This window comes from Lucilia sericata, unplaced genomic scaffold, assembly GCF_015586225.1.
Source record: "Lucilia sericata isolate MDLA Ls3-8-SP2 unplaced genomic scaffold, ASM1558622v1 Contig002740F_arrow, whole genome shotgun sequence".
In the NCBI taxonomy this organism is placed as follows: domain Eukaryota; kingdom Metazoa; phylum Arthropoda; class Insecta; order Diptera; family Calliphoridae; genus Lucilia; species Lucilia sericata.
The window spans coordinates 2,029-19,250 of record NW_023996458.1 but is presented as its reverse complement, the minus strand read 5'-3'; the positions used below and the strand labels follow the sequence as shown (position 1 = coordinate 19,250).

At 32.0% G+C, this 17,222-nt stretch overlaps 1 protein-coding gene across 1 annotated transcript; it reads right to left on the bottom strand.

Annotated features, from left to right (window-relative positions):
• Window positions 1-7,518: 7,518 nt before the first annotated feature.
• On the bottom strand, window positions 7,519-16,194 carry LOC119614263 (the record flags this gene model as incomplete). Its single annotated transcript, XM_037970400.1, has 2 exons — window positions 7,519-8,695; window positions 13,863-16,194. Coding segments are annotated over 2 exons (3,509 nt in total), but the record flags the coding sequence as incomplete, so codon positions are not given.
• Window positions 16,195-17,222: the final 1,028 nt, after the last annotated feature.

Below are 17,222 nucleotides of genomic sequence, written 5' to 3'. Positions count from 1 at the left end.
TCAATTGTCTATTAATCGAAAAAATAACTAAAATTTCAATACACAAAGAATTGATCGATAATTTTCTACAAATAGAGAACTGATCAGCAATTTTCTCCAAATGAGAACTGCTCAACCATTTCTTAAAGACTGAAAACTGCATTACGACCGGTTATCACTAAAATTGATCGTTAATTTGTTCTAGTCTGAAAATTTATCGACAACTAGAGCTCGATCCACAATGATAATTTTGCTCTAGATGGTGAATTGATCAGCATTTTTTTCTTTATGAAGAATGAAGCAATGATCTGCAGATTACTAAAGACTGAAAATCGATCGATAATGTTCTCCACACGAAGAACTAATGTACAATTTTCCCTATATAATGAAAACTGATTGCCAATTTTCTTTAAATAGAACACTAATTAAAACTAACTAATAAACTATTAAAAAGTAGACTGATGAACAAATTTCTGTAGATAAAATAATTTTCTAGAAATTCGATCGACAGTTTTCTATTAGTGGTAATGAATTGATCGACAATTCTCTATTTACACATTTATTTAAAAAATTCCAAATTCCAGAAAATTTAATACATTTTTTGTCCATCTTGTTTTAATGCCTCTCAATGTCATTATAAGAGTATTATTGTCCTTGTGTGGCTGCTGGTTTATATTCTGATAACGTAAAGTAGATATATGTATATGTCCAAGACAAGGTATACATTTCTCTACCTCTATGTATTAGATAATATCCTTTCTTAAGTTTTTATACTTTTTATACCCTACACCACTGTAGTAGGGATGGTATTATGCGTTTGTGCTGATGTTTGTAACACCCAAAAATATTGGTCATACACCTACGTTAAAGTATACCAATCGGCTCAGAATCACTTCCTGTCCGTCCGTCCGTCCATCCGTCCGTTCATTTTCTGTCCGTCTGTGTCCATGTAAAACCTGACGGACTGTACGGGTCGCAATTTTCAAGATAATTTGATGAAAATTGTCACATACTCTTATTTTGGCCCAAGGACGACACCTAGTGGCAATGGTTAAAATCGGTCCGTTATTTCATATATCCCCCATACAACCGTACCCCCGAATGGGGCTTTTGAGCTCATAAATATGTTAAATGTTCTTCTATCACTTCCAAAACTTAGTTTTATACAATTTTAAATGATACTGCTGATTTTGGTAATAATCGGGCCTCATATAGGGTTACCCTTATACAAGTCCCCTTCAGAAAATGACTTCATAGTCAAAATTCACTTATAAACACTAATATCACATTGATATTCTGCATAAATAACTGATGTAGACGTAAATCCTTCTACCAAAATTTATGGGGATATGACCATGACCCCCTGCCGTCGTATAACCTCTCTTTTAAAAAATTCCTTTTTTGTCAACAAATTGTTAAAATATTTCTGAATTAAGGTAATTATTATATATTATATTATTAATAAAATAACCAAAATTTTGAACATAATCACTGGTGTGGTCGGCCATGCCCGACTATAAATTCTTACTTGTTTAATAATTCTGCCTGCAACACCCATTTCATTACAAAGAATGAGTTGAAAAATCTCTTTCAAACTTCATGTATAATGGTAATAATACTTCGTTTTGTAGTTGCAACAACAATTGCACGTACTTACACTCAAATGCATTCATTCATTCAGAGTCTATTTAAAAACTTTCAATTGCTTAGTCAGATGCTGTATCAGTATATGTCTAAGTTTGGTTGTATGAAAAGCTTTTTTTATTCATGTTTTTTTTTGTCGAATGCAGCATGATGGTCTACAAGTTTTATGTCTCGGTTTTATAACCATTCATAGTTGGTTCTGCAACAATAATGTCAAATTGAAAGTGAAGTGTTAAGCAGGTAGTTAAAGGATTTTTTTATTAGAAGTTTTAGCAAAATTTAAGGCATTTTTAGATGAGGGTACTGTAAATTTTTAATCGATATTTTGATTTTTTTTTTAATAACGAAATGTATGGTTTTCGACACTTTAAAGAAGAATATACTGAATACATAACCGAATTTATACAAGTCAAAGGATTTTACCTGCATGGTATGATAATCTTGAAAGATTTGTGAATTTTTATATGAATTATATATGTATAAAGCGTTGTCAAAACAAAGACTATGCTCATTTGCTGAATGTAGATAAAAAAGATGGGGGGGGTATATTGATTTTGTCATTCTGTTTGTAACACATCGAAATATTCGTCATAGACCCAAAAAAGTATATATATTCTGGGTCCTTATTAAATTCTAAGACGATCTAGCTATGTCCGTCCGTCTATCTGTCTATTAAAAACACGATAGAGTCCGAACGGAACGAGCTAGAGGTTTTCCAGAAATATTCTTTATAGGTAAGGTTTATTTGGTATTGAAAATGGGTCATATCAGTCCCCGTTTTCGGATAGTGGACCCCCGAAAAACAGCCTTATATGTCCCCTTTAGAAAATTACTTTAACGCCCATGACTTTAAAAATACGACTATAGCGATGAAATTTGACATAAGTACCTAAGTGTCTTACTATTAAAAATCTCTCTACCATATTTTACAGTCAGAAAATGGTTGTAACGCTCATTAATGGATTCAAGATACATGTATACCGATGAAATTCGAGTGAAGTAAATTCATTGCGAAAATGAATTCGCCAAATTTTATGTGGATCGGTCTATAATTGACCCTACCCCCCTATAAGGTCCCTTTCAGAAAATTACTCTAATGCACATTACTGGCTTAAAAGAGAGCATTAAGATGAAATTCGACATAAGTAAGTTTCTTATAAGCCAAAACCTCTCTACTGACTTTTATGAAAATAGGCATATGAATGATCCCCATATAAGCTCCCCTACAGAAAATGACATTAAAGTTCATTATTGGCCTAAAAATACGAGTAAAGCGATGAAATTCGATACACATAAGTTTTATACAAGTTAAAATCTTTCTACCAAATTTAGTGCGGATCAGTCAATTGACCCCATAAGGTCCCCTTCAGAAAATTACTTTAATGATAATTTCTGGCTTAAATATACGTGTACAGTTATGAAATTTAATATACTCTACCCGACCATATAAGCCTGCCTCCAGAAAATAACTTTAGCGCTAATTACTGACATAAAAATGGGAGTACAGCGATTTGATGAGTGAAAATGATGTTAGGGGAGCATTCCTTTTATGGCATACGGTTTGATGGTGGGTATATGAGATTCTAACACTCTTACTTGTTTTTTTTATTTAGAAGAGGATATTTTTTAAAACTTGTTATACCCATTGTTTTCACACCAAATTTAAAAATTTTAGATCTTTTCTAGAAGTAGTAATATTGTAGATGTCAGCCCATTCAGATAATAAAGGGATTTTTGACGATTAAAAAAAAAAGAAAAATTAATACCCAAGGTGATCAAATTTAAGGTGGCCGACTGTCCTCCCAGTCCTCCCACGATCACATACAACTGTCAATCAATTCGAAAATAGCTCAACTCTAAACATGGGAAATTTCATTGCGTTATAACCAATAGTTCCAAAGATACCATATTATTTAATAAAATAAAGCACTGTTGTTATGTGGACATAGGTACGTATGATTAATATGTATTAACCACAACAAGTATACTCAAGCATCATGACAAAAAGGGTACATTTTGCGACTAATTTAGTTCGTTGTACTTTAAAACAATTTGTGATTATAATAATAATAAAATATAAGTATATATACTTACCTTCAAGTGGATTATTGGTTTTATACTTGTTCAATAATATTAGACAGTTGAGTTTTTTTTTAACTAATTTTTATTTCAATTCAATTGTTTTTTAATATGTTTTGTCAATTTTTTTAATATTATTTAGATTCAATAATTGAATTCGTACTTTTTTTTGTTAAATTTTATTTATTTACTTTTTTTATTTGATGTTAACAATATTAGCTTAAATAATTATTATCCCTAAATATATATAAATACAAATACATTTTCAATTGTAGTTGAGAAATATCATCATCGTCTTTGTTTTTTTTTTTTTTTTTTTCATTAATATTAAAACTATTTAATTAATTAAATTTAATTTTAATATTAAGTTTGGGGTTTTTGTTGTAAATACACTAAAATAAAACTAATTAAGGGCTAGACTATACAACTACAAAAAAAAGGATAAAAAAAATATAAAAAAATTTAACAAGTATAAAAAAATAATAAAGTAACCAGATTAGTTATAAAATATATAAAGGCATTAGATAAATATATGAACAAATAAAAATATTTATATTTGTATAAAGAAATGTTTAGTTAGAAAACTTGGTTTGGTGTTTCAAGAAAATATTTGTAAGATTGTTGTGGTTACATTTATTTGCTCAAATATTTCCCTAATGCTTGCCCAAGAGTTTAAATAGTAATAAAGTTTAGTTTTTATAAGTGTATAAGTGTTTTTATACCCTACAGCACTTTAGTGGGAAGGCTATATTGGGTTTGTGCTGATGTTTGTAACGCACAATAATATTGGTTCTATACCCACCTTTAAGCATACCAATCGGCTTAGAATCATTTTCTAAGTCGATTTAGCTATGCCCGTCCGTCTGTCCGTCTGTCCATGTAAATTTTGTAATCAAACTACAGGTCGCAATTTTGAAGATAATTCAATGAAATTTGGTACATGATCTTCTATTGTCCCAGGGACGAATCCTATTGAAAATAGTTAACATCAGAACCCCTGAATATGGCTTGTAAACCTTGTAATCAAACTACAGGTCATAATTCAATGAAATTTGGCACATGATCTTCTATGTACCGGAGACGAAGTCTATTTAAAATGGTTAACATCGGTCCATGATTTCACCTAGTGCCCATACAACTGAACCCGACGAATAGGGATTTCAAGTTCATAATTATGTTTAATATAATCGTATCTCGACAAAAAGCTACAAAACCAAGTACTATACTAGCCTTGATGACTCTCATGAATTTTATAATTATAGGGTCTCATTTGACTATAGCCCTTATAGAAAGCCCACTTCAAAATTTGACTTAAATGTCCACAATTATATTCAACAATAAATGGCTTAATTTGCTTTATTATGAAAACTAAATCACAGTTTATTTTTGTAACTGGTGTAGGGTATTATATAGTCGGCCTCGCCCGACTATAATTTCTTACTTGTTTCTGTGTATATTTTTGATTTATATGTATGTATAAGTATGTACTTCTTACAAAGAGAGTAGATATAGAGCTTGAGTATTAGAAAAACAAAACCAGGAAGTAAAAATCTTACATGTTTGTGTGAGAGTGTGTGTGTATGTGTTTTAAGTAAATACAAAATTTTAATATTATTATGAATTTACATAGAACAGTTTATTTTTTCTCTTTTTTGTTTATATTTCTATATATTTGTTTGTATGTATTAGTGTATTATTGTTATATGTTGAAGTATGTATATAAATAAATATAAATAAATAATAAACAATATAAATTTATACGACGATATGTTTAAACTACAAAAATACAATACGAAATATTTACTTTTTGTTTCATTTTTGTTTTTATTTGCTTGTTTTTATATTTGTATTCATTTTGCAAAAATAATAACAGAAAAAAAAACAATAAAACGGAAATCTATAATTTCTTGAATTGTTTGATTTTGTTCAATTTAAGTAAATATACATTTATATATTTCTATATATATAGACAATAGACCTGCTTAAAATTTAGCTTAAATATTTAATATGTTTTTTTTTTTTTGTAATATTTTACTAAAAAGAGAGAAGAAATTTTTTTATATATTTTTTTGGTTGTATTCTATTGATATTTTGTTTCTTTTGTTTATTTAAATGTTAAAGAGAAAATTTTTGGGGTTTTCATTTATTTTTGTAGCTATGTTACAGTTTGTTTAAGATTTATTTTCTTTACTTTTTTTCTTTTGTTACTTTTTCTGGAATAAATGTATGATTATGTAGTTAGTTGTTGTCCTGTATAATTTTGTATGTTTATGTAAGTATTTGATATGTTGTTTGTTTATATGTATGTATTCGTTTGTATCTGTGTGTTATATGTTTTGAAGCTTAGCTGTATAAATGCGAGTTTTTTTTCTTAATTTTTTTCATATTGAATACAAAATATCTCTTCTTTTCTTTTGCTCAAACATAATTTTTATGTCTTTACTAGTTGTTATTTTTTTTAGATTTTTCTTTAAATGTTACTTTTTATTTATATAATTTGTTTTAATTTCTTTGGATAAAGGAACTAAGAGTTTATGAAAAAATATATTTATAATTTTTTTTATTAATTATTCATTTTAATTTTAGAAGAAGGGGTTTTGTTAGAGAGCAGATGGTGGAAAAATTCTTCTAAATAGCAGAGCTATTTAAAAAAAATCCATAGTAATTGGAACCTTAAATAATTATGAAATTAAAATTCTAAATTTTTGTACAAAATCTTGTTCAGAATGTAACAAACTTTCTTACACTTGTTTCGATCCAAACAAATTTTAATTATAGAACTTTAATGCAAACTTTGTTTCAATCGAAACGAATTTTCATAGAAAAACTTTTTTTATATCGAAACAAACTTTTCATTAAACTTTACGTAGAAGAAAACTTTTCACAAGAGAACTTGTTTCTATTGAAATAAATTTTGTTTAGATGAAAGAAATTGTTTCTTACGAACCAAACTTTCATAGAAGAACTTGTTTAAATAGAAACAAATTTTTCATAGAAGAAATTCTTTCAATCGAATCAAAGTTTTCTTAGAACAATTTTGAAATTAATTTTTCGGAGAAAAACTTCTTTTGATCTACCCAAACTTTTCATAGAAGAACTTGTTTTGACCGAAATAAACTTACATTGATGAACTTTGAAACAAACATTTCGATCTTGTTTAGATTGACACAAACTATTCGTGGCAGGACTTATCATAGAAGAACTTTGAAACAAACATTTCATAGAATGACTTGTTTTGACCGAAACAAACATACTTTGAAGATCTTTGAGACAAACATTTCGATCTTGTTTAGATTGACACAATTGATCTTGTTTAGATTGACACAAACTATTCGTGGAAAGACTTTTCATAGAAGAACTTTGAAATAAACATTTCGTAGAAAATCTTGCTTCGATTGAAACTAAAATTACATTAATAAAAAAATTTTGTTCTATCGAAACGAACTTTTTGTATAAGAACTTGTTTATATCGAGACAAACATTCGATTGCAACAAACGTTTCTTAGAAGAACGTTAAATAAACTTTCGTATAGGAACCTGTTTCGATAAAATAATCTTTTCATAAAAGAACATTCCATAGAAGTACATACTTGCTTTGATCGAAGCAAATCTTTTATACGAAAAAACTTATAATTCCTCCCTTTTCAATTATTACCCCTTCATTATTAAATACACTTAGCAAAAAGTTACCTAATTAATTAAATTTCCATTTTGTTTCTTTACATTACATTTTTTTCGCTTAACTTAAAACCAACAACTTTTTTGAGATCGTAAATTAAATTGACTTAATTGTATTTGCAACTGTACACAGGTTCATTAGCTTTTAAATATATCATTCTGGGGTTCATTTAAACGCTTTAGCATTGCATTGCGATGCAGCCAATATGGCGGAGGATCTGGTGGTTGTCCCGGTAGTGTAGTTTTCGATTTTAAAGTCATTTTTGGATTACTAGTAGGACTGCTGGCCGCAGCCAAAGCAGCATTATACATCACAGGATCAGCGGCATGGGCCGAATGACCCATACCCACTCTAAGGGGTACTTCTTTTTTGCGTATGGTCTCACAAGTCTCTTTCATTTTACACAATTGATCTTGTAGATTGCGATACTCTTCGAGAAAACGTTCCAGCTGGGCTGCATGATAGTCATAGGCCGTTACGGGTGTGGTGGTACTAGTGCTACTGCAATGCATTGAAGTACTTAAGCCACTGGGTGTAACGGCCGAGCCGGTAGTGGCCGTAGATCTATTGGTTAGAGAGCTAAAGTCCAGTAGAGGAGTAGCAGCCGAACTAAATGATCTTTGATGCTGCTGATACTCATGCACCGGTGAAGAGGGTAATGAGGGATTTCTGCGCGCAGCCGTGCTACTACTCGTTACTGTTGTTTTATTATTATTATTAGAAGAAGCTAAAGTATTTTTACTTGAACTATGCACCAGATTCAAAAAACTATTCGATCTTTGTCCCTTGGTATAAGTTACTGTACTGCCATAGGTGGAGTATGAAGATTCCGCCGAGAATCTTCTACCCAAAGCGATTTCATTAAGATAACTAGCATCTCCTAAAGTACTGCTGCCATACTTACTCGAATTATCCGCCAGCAAAGGTGATTGACTATCCGAGGAATTTTTAAAGTATTTACCGGTATTCTTTAATTTTCTGGGCAGAGTACATAAAGCGCCATTAGTTTGATTTGTACTTGTAGCCTGAGCTACCGCATATTTAGCTATATCTAACAGATCCGGATAGTTACTATCGAAGAGATCATTATCTGATGAGTCTTTGCCACTAAATATTGATGAATTGGCCTCTTCTTTGGGACTATAATAGTCCACTGTTGTATGATTGTTATTAAGATTACTGTGGGGTGATGTTATTTTCGTTGTTGCTATAGAGGTGGTTACCCAATTGGCAACATGATTGTAGGCCGAACTTTGCCTTGAAGCAGCATCAACTTTACTAGATATAGAGGCTGAGGCAGAATCGGGAGTAGACCTAAAATAGTAGTAGCAGAGAGAGATGAGAAAGTTTAGTGTTTTGCTGTTTGGTTTGAATTTTGCATGCAAACATTTAATAGCTAAATTTGATACTATAAAGTGCAATGAAAAAAAATCATGGTATTGCTTAAAAATTAGATTAAGAACAGAAGAGAAATTAAAAATTTAAGATAAAATGCCATGAATTTATGCATTAAGCTATGTGTCAGAAGTGTCTAAATAATTTTTTTAGTTGCAAAAGTCTCAACGTGGATTAATGATTTGAAGTATTTAGCTATTAACTTATTAATAATTCAGAATTAATTGAAGTATTTTGAAAAATTTCCTAAATTATGAATGAAATATTTGTCACAATATAAGATTGAGCAAATGTCCCACAGATACCATGGAACTTTATTTATATTTCTTTAAATATAAATGAGTTAAAAAAATTAAGTAAAATCTTTAAATTTAAACCTAAAAAAAAATAAAAACAACTTAAATTTCCGCCATGGTAAAAAAGTCTTACTTCCCACCTCTTCCATTTATGACACTTTATTTCCCAGAAAACTTACTTAAAAACTCCCCTCACCTAAACGGAAATTATGCTAAATACAAAAACTAAAGAAACTCTTTATCTGCGAAAAATTTATAAAGCATGATAGTGTCAAATTATCAACTTGTATATAAAAAAGACTCATCTCTTCATTTCCAGCTAAAAAATCTTAAGAATAAGTATGAAAAATAAAATAAGCATTATCTGACAAAAACACACACACACGCACGTATAAAATAAAATCTAGAACACATAAATTAAATGGATTAAACAAATTAGCAAAGTTTCGTATTTTTACCACACTCCAGCCAGATACAATGGGACACATACATTCATCTACTTACGAGATGTTAATACAACACGCATAACAACAAAAACAAGAAAAGAAAACAAAAAACCAAAAAAAAATAGAAAACAACATTAAGAAAATCCTTTAAAATGAATTGTTTCGGCAAAGAGTGGAAGAAATTCTAAAAAAAAAACTAAATACATAAAATGGAAATGAATGCTAGAAACTAAACTGAAGACGACACAGGACAAAACCAAAATAGTCAACTCGTACCAACAAGAAAAAAAATTAAAACTAAAACTCAAGACTTATGATAGTTGAATGAATGAAGAAAAAGGAAAAAAATGACTTCAAACGATGGATGGCTGGATGAAATGCTTAGTAAGATGAATGTTATAAATATTTGTATGAATTAGTAAGCAAAAACTTATACGTTAAGTAGCTATGGCTAAATTCTTCAAAAACTCATGATGTCTATTTAAGAAAAAGCAAGAAAAAAAAATCTTAATAAAAAGAGGGAAATAAATCTAAAATCCTTGAAACATGCCACTCTTATAAATATAGTTTTTATTAACAAAAACCCTTGAATTATGAAGGAGACTGACTAACAGAACTAGAGAAACTTATTCTAGTATTTTGCACATCATTAGCAGTGTGTTTTGCAGTGGTATTCATAGTTTAAATTTAACCCCTTCTTACACTGGGGCCGTTTCGTGATTATTTGTTTTTACTGGTGCCACTACAAAACTATAGAATATACACTTGAAATATGTATGTGTAGTTGTGTCTTAAAACAACAAGAGTTGTTGGTACATAAGAAATATTGCAAAATAGAAACGTGATAAAGGAGGTGCGACTGGCGGAAACGGAAGGTAAAGAAACACTTGTATACTCGTATACTCAAACATAACGAAAACAAAAACGAAAAAAAAGTGTCAAGTATAAGCCATAATAATCTCAACAAGGGCAAAAAACTATACAACAAGTATTTATGGTGTTGTTTGTTGTTATTGTTGTTATTGTTGCTACTGTTGTGTTGCTTTGCTATTGCTGCTACAAGTGATGTGTAAGAGATGACAACAATCAGACATTAAAACAAAGAAGAATCGCATGCATTATTACACAAACTCACTCACTCTCTCAAACACCAGGATACAGACAGACAGCTACACTCAATTTCACACATCTTCACATACACACACAAACATACATACATAAGTTAACAGTTATATAGACACAACAACAGTTATTAGTAGTGTGTTTATAATATATACACAGTGAAAAGAGAGGGTGATGTTGCGGCTATTGTTGTTACTGGAAATAAAATAAAATAACATACACACACCACTCTCCTAGCTAGAGAGTAATAAACACAGACAAATATAAACACGCACACAGACACACATACATACATTTTAGTGAAAACATATACACATTTAGCAAAGCAATAAATTGAATGAAAAAACAAAAAAAAACTGAAGATTTAGAAGAAACACAACAAAAAGGCAACTTACATACGACTCTTCTTTTTAAATTCTTTTTTTTTCTCATGTTGTTCTTCTTCTTTCTTATGAAAGACACTCTCACTGTATGTGTCTCTCTACATGAACGAAGGAATGAACGAACGAACGTACGTATGAACAAAAAACAAACTGAATGTTTAGTTTTTTATTTCTTTTTTTTATTGTTTCTTTCTTTCGATTAGAACAGTGTGTGACAGACTTGACACATACCCCTTGGATTTAGTGATTGTGATAGTGATTAGTAGTACCATGATTTTTCGAGTAATCTACAAAAACACAAAAAATAATGTGAAAAGAAAAACTAACAAAAAAACAAGGAACAAAAACAACAATGTGCAATAAAACTAAAGTAAGGAAGAACAGTGGTACGAATTGGAAGAAAAAAAAAGTTAGATAAGAGTTGTATACGTTTATGAGGAGTACTGTAAAAGAAGGGAAATATTAATGTTTTTTTGGGTATTCCAGTAAAGTTTAGATTTGCATGAAAAACCAACATTACTATTTATACAAATATTGCTCATACCAGCCGCAGTACCAATAAATGATTAAAGCACAGATTGAAAATTTTAAGATATACTCATATTAAGTATTCTTAAGTCGGAAACCATCACCGAATCTTAAGAAAGTCTTTTTTACCGGTTATTTTATATATTATCATTAAAATTGAATGATTACACAGTGCAACACGAAAAAATATAACCATATACGGATACCACTACCTCATTAAAGACCAAAAACAATGAGCCCCCAAAGATTTAGCGCCTCGGTGTCATTTTTGCAAAAGAGTAATTATTTTTAAGGTTCATATATCGCAAACCGTTTAGCTCTTGTCATAAGAACAAAAATTGTGAACATATAAAATCAAAAAAACTGCAAGATATTTCAAGTTATTCTCTAAACTAGCCGTATACTTAATATTTGTAATATCAGTAAATAACTAACACGTATACGTACAGGTGGCGTTAATATGAGCAGTGTAATTTCACAATCTAAGACTTTTCACTTGAAATGAAAAAATGAAGTTTTTTTTTTTTTTTGATTTTACAAGTTCGCTATTATTGTTCTCTATGACAAGTGCTACAACTTTGCCTCAGAGAGTAAATCAAGCAAGATATGTGCTTGCAATAATGGTATCGAGGCATTTTGGGAAAAACTGGGAGACACGAGTCTTTTTGTTTGGTCTTTTATGCTATCAGTATATGGTTATATTTCACGGAATATACTCCCTATAGTTAAAGGATTTTACTTTCTATAGTCAATAGGCTATAGTCTCTAGTTCAACTATCTATAGTGTATGTAGTCAGCGGATTGTTGTTTCTATAGTCACTTAGTAACCTGTAGTCTGGAGACTACTCTCTACAGTCAATTGGTTGCACTCTCCATGGTCAATGACCAACACTCTCTATAGTCAGAAGACTATAGGCCCTACGTTTTAAAGGAACTATAATCTCAATGTAATATAGTCTCTATACAAGGAACTGTAGTTTATACATATATCAGTAATAAGTAGGCTATAATCTGCGAACTCTACTCTCTTCAGTAAATTAACTATTTCTTCCATAGTCAAGCGCGTTGAATCTATATATTCTCTTAAGTCAAAGGACTAGATCCTCTATCTTCATAGTCAACGAACTATAGCCTCTATAGTCGATGCAGTGTGGATTGCAGTCTTAGTATTCATTAAGCTGACTACGACCATAACTAATGCACTATAATGTTTTTAGTCAACAGACTATAGTCACTATATTCAAGGAACTACAAATTCTAAAGTTAATAGACTATAGCCTCTGTAGTTTATATATCAAAGGGCTTAGTTCTGTAAAAGGACTATACCTTTCAGAGACGGTAGTTTCTATAGTCAATAGACTTAGCCTATATAATCTTCGATCTATAGTTTTTATAGTCAGCGGGTAGTACACTCTATTGTAAACGGACTCTAGTCTCTATACAGCCAACGTACGGGCTATAACCTCTATAGTCACTGTAATCAGCCAACCGACTATATTTTCTATTGTCTCCATAGTCCAGTCTTAATAGTCAAGATACTATTGTCTATAATGAGTAGAATATATAGAATCTAGAGACTGTAGTCTCTAAAATATAGAGTACACAGTCTGTAAAATTTAGATATTAGAGTCTGTTTAGTAAATAAATCTCAACATAATACTTTTACAATTCACAATTTGAAGGTTACCAAAAACTCAACCACAATTTCCATAAATAAAAATTTTAAACTTCCTTTAAATTTAACTTTCAATTGCTTACAACCAAGTCAAAGGATTATTGAATTTTCAAGTAGGGCAAATAAATATACAAACATAAATACTCTGAACTTTACAAACAATATACATACATACTTATGTATATTGCTTATTCTCAGCCAACACAAATGGCTAGAGGCTTGTTTTCATAATAGCAGCGTTAACAACGACAAAAAAATCAGTTTGCAAATTGCCAAATGAAATGATTTACAAAACTGTATACAACTCTATATGTTACTACAGTAATACCTCGAAAGACAATTGAAATTAAGTTTCAAAGTAGTCTTACTAAGAGCCTGATATCACCTTAATTAAATGGAATGAAGATACAATAAGAAGTTCTAGTGAACCAAAAATATTGATGACGTAAATCGAGGAATTACATACATTTGTAGCAATGTACCACTGTACCACTTGCTGCCTGCCACTTAAAGTGATTGGTTAATAAGTAACAGGGCATCGTTCGTTGGTTAGTTGGAAGGGTTAAGGTGTAAGGATAGAAAAGGATTTAAAACTTTAAAAAAATACTACATTTTACAAACTAAAATCATACCTACCCAATATCAATAAGACGTGGTATATGCAAATCTGTGTCGTCTTTTAAGCCACTCGTTTGTGTGCCACTAACGCCGCCATCCAAATGCATTACTGTGTCCTGAGGTGTAGATGATTGAAATGCTGAACCCGTTTTCCACCTCGGCGCTGTTAAAGAGGTTGTTGTTGTTGTCAGTGTACCATTGTGTGTTGTGGTAGATGCCAACAATAGACTGCGTTGGTAGGTTTTGTGACTACCGCCACCAAAGCCCTGATGATGTTGCTGTTGATGCTGCATATGATCGTTATCGTCATCATCGCAATGCGTGGGTATGTTACGATAATCACCATTACGTTTGGAACTGCCACCGCTGGGATTAATGATTGCACCACCCGTATCACCCCCGTCATCAGAGCCACAATTGAGTGGGGTAGTGGCAGAGCACAAATAGCCGTTTTCATTGTCATGAAAAATTTGTCCCTGTGTGCTGCCGTTTTTGCTTGTTTCCTGCATACCAGTTTTGCCACCCAAATCCGGTTTGTTGGTAGGTCCGCCATTATTGCCAGCTCCACCAATGCCACCACCACCCGTAATACGTGAAGTCATTTCGATTTTTTCATAACTTTCTGTACGACCCTGCGGCATAGTATTCCACAAACGCATTTTCCTTTTGCGGCGCAATGAACAGAAACATATGGCAGCAAATGATGAGCCGGCTACAAAGAGTAGAGCAATGAATATGCAGAGTAAAATAACTTTAAATCCTAAAGGAGCCTCTGGCGGTCGTCTAGATACAGCCAGCGTAACAGATGCTTCCACCTTTCCGGCTTTATTTTCAGCTGCACAAGTATAAATGCCAGCATCTTGCATATCAGCCGTGAGTATGGTGAGATTGGAGGCATTTCGTAACATATTTACCACATATGTTTTTCTGCCTTGTATAGCAGCCGCTGTTCTGGGGCTGTTTGAAGGACTATCCCCATTGGTGGCGGTTAGATTGGCAATTACACGATTTTTCACCATCCATTTAACGGAAGGCTCTGGTACTCCTTCCACATAACAGCTCATGGTTACATTTCTACCTTCTACTCCATGAGCTGTCGTATCAGTGGCTATAATTTGTGGCACACAGGCAAAATCGTCTAAATCTATTTTGTCCCATGACTTGCCCGCTAAACGGGGAGGATTTTGACATACTGGCGGTATACCACAGGGTATATTCTCTCTTAACATCCAAGATCTTAAAGGTCTTAAAGCACAGGAACAATTCCACTGATTGCGGGACAGAGTAATGCCATGCAGATTTGTTAGTGACGTTATAGTACCCGATCTCACTTCAGACAATTTATTGCCATCTAACTTTAAATATTCCAGACTAGACTCTAGACCAGCAAAAGCCTTTACCTCTACTCTCTCCACACGACAATCACTCAGTTCCAGTCTTACCAAATGCTGCATTTTCTTAAAGGCATCATTGCCTACTATCATTATAGGATTACCATTCATTTTCAATTCTCTCAGTTCCGTAACACTCTCCAAAGCATCGGAAGGTATATGAGCCAAAGCATTATAGCTTAGATCCAACTCTACTAGATTGATAAGACCACGAAACGCGTAACGCTCTATTAGCCGCAGTCGACATTTGGCCAAATATACCTTTTGCAAATTCAATAAATTCACTTCGGCAAAGGTGTCATCGGGTATGGTGGCAATTTCGTTACCGGTCAGATCCAAAGCTTGGGTACCAGCATCCAACGGAGCTGGGATATGTGTTAAATTAGCGTTAAGGCACAAAACAGACTCTTTGCCACTCTTCCACTTGCACTCACAAACACTAGGGCACTCGGCCATCGATTTGTGAAATATATTGCTGAGACAGCACAGCAGCCACAGCAACTGTATCAGAGGTATGCTGCGAAATCGTTTCAGGGTGTCAAACAGAGGTAAATTAAGAGAAGTTCGTGGAGTATTGATGAAATGCTTTGATTTTCTTCTCACCTTAAAGGAGAGCGTTATACTCTGGGCAGTATTATCGGCACGTAGACAGTACACGGCAGGAGTCTCTAGAAAGTTTTGATAGCAGTTGCCGTGTATGCATTGTTCGTGTTCGTATTCTGGCTCTTGATGAGATGTTGGACGATAGTGATGATGATGTTCGTGCTGTTGATGAAAATTGTTGCAATTTTGATGTAATCGTGTGGGCGAGTATTCGTCTTGTTGTTGTTGTTGCTGCAAAGCATTCACTTTCATAGATGATTGGGTTGTTGTAGTTGTTAATGCTGCTGTTGTAACTATAGCCACTGCTGGTGCTAGTGACTCTGTTGCTGTTGCTGCTGTTTCTGCTGCTTCTGCTGCTATGTTGGTTTTTATTATTTTGATAAGTTTGTTCGGGCCATGGCATATCAGGCTATTGTTGTATATCTGTGTAGTTAGTAAATGTGTATGTAAGTGCATAATCCACATTTGTATACGTAAGTGTATGTGTATTATGATTTTTCGTAAAGGTATATGATTATGTGTTTCAGTTGAAGTACCCAGCAAAAGCCTATTGTATTTGGCCCTCAATGCATGAATGAGCCAATGTTACAACGTTCAGTTTTATTTTTTTGTTTCCTTCTTTCATTCATATATTTTTCGATTATGATGCCTTTATTATTATTAGTGTTATAGTGGATTTTTGTATTTGCTGTTGTTGTTGTTTTGTTCAGAAATTTACTTTAAACTCATTGATTCACTATTATGGTTTTTGCCAATTTTAATCATCATACAGGATATACTTCCCATTGGAATTTTTATTGTTTTGTTTATAAGTTTGCATTTGCATGATGCAATCGGTTGGCTGGCTGATCGTTTTCCAGTTATGGCATGTGAACACAATGGCTTCCTTCTTCAATCAGTGTTGTTATGATTTAGAAATTATTGTTGTAAAAATCTGAAAATGAAAAGAGTTGGAGAAAATCAGAAAAAAGTGAAATTATACATATTTCATCTATATATAAACTATAAACAGAAATAGTGTTTTGTTTTGTTTAGTAAAACACAATAAAACCGGCAGAATGATAATAACTCTGTGCAATTTTAAGTGATTATAATCATTGCGAAAGAAAATCTCTCACACAGTACTAATTGCAAACAATTTTCAATCATTTTAGTTTTAATTAATGGGAAATTCTTGTTTTTATTACGATTAGCTAGATAAATGCAATGGTTAATGAAAAACGCTTTTTTGAGTTATTAGGGCGATTCGTGGAGAAAGTTATATAAAAAATGATAATTTATGTGATATAGTTTACTAATGGCATTTTTTCTTTATTTATGTAATTCATTGAAAATTCATTAATATGTATCAGTGTTTACTTTTACTAATATATTAGTCAGCATT